General features: G+C 67.9%; 1 protein-coding gene across 2 annotated transcripts in view; it reads left to right on the top strand.

Moving 5' to 3' along the window:
• The window catches only part of LOC107214912 (D-threo-3-hydroxyaspartate dehydratase-like), a 10,148-nt gene extending 6,373 nt beyond the window's left edge, over window positions 1-3,775 (top strand). For both annotated transcript variants that reach the window (XM_015650723.1, XM_015650713.1), the window contains exons 4-8: window positions 1,317-1,503; window positions 2,477-2,598; window positions 2,683-2,872; window positions 2,946-3,051; window positions 3,445-3,775. In XM_015650723.1, the coding sequence (XP_015506209.1) occupies window positions 1,317-1,503; window positions 2,477-2,598; window positions 2,683-2,872; window positions 2,946-3,051; window positions 3,445-3,534 (695 nt within the window). In that variant the 3' untranslated portion in view covers window positions 3,535-3,775. The remainder of the gene's footprint in view (window positions 1-1,316; window positions 1,504-2,476; window positions 2,599-2,682; window positions 2,873-2,945; window positions 3,052-3,444) is intronic.
• The last annotated feature ends 6 nt before the right edge of the window (window positions 3,776-3,781 follow it).

The raw sequence follows: 3,781 nt of genomic DNA, 5'->3' as shown, positions 1-3,781 counted from the left end.
CACCCATCCCTGCATCCTGCACCCATCCCTGCATCCTGCACCCATCCCTGCATCCTGCACCCGTTCCTGCATCCTGCACCCGTTCCTGCATCCTGCACCCATCCCTGCATCCTGCACCCGTTCCTGCATCCTGCATCCATCTCTGTATCCTGCACCCATCTCTGCACCCATCCCCGCATCCTGCACCCGTCCCTGCATCCTGCACTCGTTCCTGCATCCTGAACCCATCCCTGCAACCTGCACCCATCCCTGCATCCTGCACCCATCCCTGCATCCTGCACCCATCCCTGCATCCTGCATCCATCTCTGCATCCTGCATCCATCTCTGCATCCTGCATCCATCCCTGCATCCTGCATCCATCCCTGCATCCTGCACCCATCCCTGCATCCTGCACCCATCCCCGCACCCATCCCCGCACCCATCCCCGTGCCCATCCCCGCATCCCCACACCCATCCCCACACCCATTCCTGCATCCCCACATTCATCCCCACACCCATGCCCACACCCTGCACCCATCCCCACACCCATCCCCACACCCATGCCCGCACCCTGCACCCACTCCACGTCCCCCCACCCACGCCGGGATGCTGCGCCCACTCTGAGACCCCCGCGCTCCCCCAGGCGCTGCACCCACACCGAGGCTCAATAAAGCTGCTTCTCCCGCTTCCAGGCATTTATTCCCCCGGGGAAGAGCCGTGGAGAGGTGGAGGGGGGAGGGGGTGACGCCGCCCCTCCGGTGCCCTCGATCCCAGCCCGGACCGGTCCGGCCCAAGTTGGAGCCGTCCCGATGGGAGAGCCCCGGGCGGGACTCGAACCCGCGAACTCCGGGGCTGAGAGGGGCAGGGCTCCAGGTTTGGCCACGCCCCCATGCCCCGCGCAGCCAATGGGAGCGCGCCCCGCCCGGCCCTGCCCGGGGGAGCCACGCCCAGCCCGGCCCGGCCCAGGCGCGAAGGGGCGGCCGAGGGGAGCCGAGAGAAACCGAACCGGGACCGAGGGGAGCCGAGAGGGACCGAACCGGGACCGAGGGGAGCCGAGAGGGACCGAACCGGGACCGAGGGGAGCCGAGAGAGACCGAACCGGGACCGAGGGGAGCCGAGAGAGACCGAACCGGGACCGAGGGGAGCCGAGAGAGANCCCCTCCAAAGTCATTTTTCCCAGCCCACAAAACAGGCCAGAAGCGACCCCAAAGCCCCATCCCCATCCTTCCCAACCCCATTCCCACCTTCCCACCTCCAGAACACTCCATGGGGGCCCTGTCCCAGCGTGTCCCCCCCCAGCCACCCCCTCCAACCCCTTCCCATGTCCCCTCCCCAGCCGGGATCCGTCCCTCGGACCCCGAGGCTCTGGGCCTGGCCCGCGCCATCGCCCTGGGCTCCCCGGAGCGGGTGACACTGGTGGGGGTCTACGCCCACTGCGGGAACACCTACGGCTGTCGCGACATCCCCGCCATCCAGGCCATCGCCAGGGACACCACGGCCGCCGTGCTGGAATTTGTCACCGCGTGAGTGGCCGGGATGAGCGGGATTCCAGGGATTTGGGGACGCCAGGGGTCACGGAGGCGGCTCTGGGTTGGAAATGCGAATCGCCCCCATAAAGGGGCCCTCAAAGCCCCCCTCGGGGGGAGCCGGGGGGTGGTGGCGGCGCCGCCGGCCTTTGATGTGGCTGCGGTGTCGGGTTGTGACCCGGGCCATTGTCCCCTCCCTCGTCCCCGCCACCCTTTCATCCCGGCGGGGGTCCGCATCCTGCAGGGAATTGCGGCCGGATGGGAAAAGGGGGAGGGAGCTCCAGGAACGGCGATGTCCCCACCTGGGGACACGGCCTGGGGGTCACCGGCCCGTCCCAACCCGGGTCGTGGTGGGGAACCCCCAAATGCCACCCCCTCCCCAAAATCTGGGCACATCTGGGGGTTGCTCGGGCACATCTGGGACTCCGGAAATATCTGGGAGGGGTCCCGGCACCACCGAGGGAGCCCTGGAACATCCCCGGGGTGGGGATTTCTGGCACATCTGGATGATCTCTGGCACAGCTGGGGCCTCCCGAGCACATCTGGCAGCACCCTCGCACATCTTGGGGAGGTGCCCAGCACATCTGGGGGCTCCCAGAACCACCTGGACGGGTCTCCAGCACCTCTGGGGGCTCTCAGGCACGTCTGGGAGTGCTGTAAAACATCTGGGGGGTGTCCTGCTCACACGGGTGGATCTCGGGCACATCTGGGGGGTGCTCTGGCACATCTGGGGGGGATCTGGAGGGACACACACCAGCCCTGAGCCTTTGAGGGGGCTCTCGGGCACATCTGGCTGGCACCTGGGCACATCTGGATGTGTCCCCAGCACACCTTGAGTTCATCCCTGCCACATCTGGATGGCTCCCTTGGGTGTCTGGGGGCTCCCTGGCACATCTGGGGCACCCAGAGGCGCAGGACCCACCTCTGCTCACCTGGGGGTGACCCAGAGGTGCCCCCTGCGTGACCCCAGGCTGCGGCGGGAGGGGATCCCGTGTCCCCAGGCCACCATCGGCTCCACGCCGTCCTGCAGCCACCCGGTGCCGGAGATGTCTCAGCTCACCGAGGTGCACCCGGGCAATTACCTCTTCTACGGTGAGCGGGACGGGCCCCCCGGGACCCCCGGGACCCCCCGAGGGTGCCTCAGCTCCGGGCTGAGCCCTCATCCCCCCGTTCCAGACCTGCAGCAGACCCAGCTGGGCTCGTGCCGGCCCGAGGAGGTGGCGATCCGTGTCCTCAGCAGGGTGATCGGCCACTATCGCCACCGCGGGCAGCTGCTGCTGGACTGCGGCTGGGCCGCCCTGAGCCTGCACGGCCGCGACCAGGGACCCCCGGGCTGTGCTGCCATCGAGGGCCACCCCCAGCTCCGGTGACACCCGCGGGGGGCTGCGGGGTGAGGGAGGGAACGGGAGGGGCGGGAGGTGACAGCAGTGTCCCCGCAGGTTGGTGGGGCTGACCCAGGAGCACGGGCAGGTGGAGGCTGTGGATGGGGAGCTGGATTTCGAGCAATTCCCGCTGGGAAGCACCTTGGCGCTCATCCCGTTCCATGTGAGTGTCAGCGCCGCGTGTCGCTGCTGTCCCCGGCTGTGTCACAGCTCAGTGTCCCTGTCCCCACTCTGTGTCCCCTGTCCCAGCTCAGTGTCCCTGTCCCCGGCTGTGTCACAGTTCAGTGTCCCCTGTCCCAGCTCGGTGTCCCCTCTGTCCCTGTCCCAGCTCAGTGTCCCCCCTGTCCCAGCTCAGTGTCCCCCCTGTCCCAGCTCAGTGTCCCTCCTGTCACAGCTCAGTGTCCCTCCTGTCACAGCTCAGTGTCCCCTGTCCCAGCTCAGTGTCCCCCCTGTCCCAGCTCGGTGTCCCCTCTGTCCCTGTCACAGCTCAGTGTCCCCTGTCCCAGCTCGGTGTCCCCTCTGTCCCTGTCACAGCTCAGTGTCCCCTCTGTCCCAGGCCTGTGCCACAGCCGCCATGCACCCCGTGTACTTCGTGCACTCTGCCGGGAAGGTTGTGGAGCTCTGGCACCCCGTGCGCGGCTGGTAAAGAGGAGAGAGAGGAGATTCCGGGGAGCGAACACACACCCAGACCCCGCACCGGGACCCGGGACCCGGACCCTGCACCCAGACCCTGCACCCACTCCAAGTCACTCTGTGCACCCACGCTGGGGTCCCACAGCCCCGCTGGGGTCCCGCACCCACATCTAAACCCTGCACCCATGGCCAGGTCCTGCATCCACACGGGATGCTGCACTCCCTCCAAGACCCTGCACCCATCCCTGCATCCTGCACCC

The sequence above is a fragment of the Parus major genome, chromosome 2 (assembly GCF_001522545.3).
Source record: "Parus major isolate Abel chromosome 2, Parus_major1.1, whole genome shotgun sequence".
Taxonomy (NCBI): domain Eukaryota; kingdom Metazoa; phylum Chordata; class Aves; order Passeriformes; family Paridae; genus Parus; species Parus major.
Note: the sequence above shows the minus strand (reverse complement) of the source record. Positions and strands in the feature narration are given on the sequence as shown.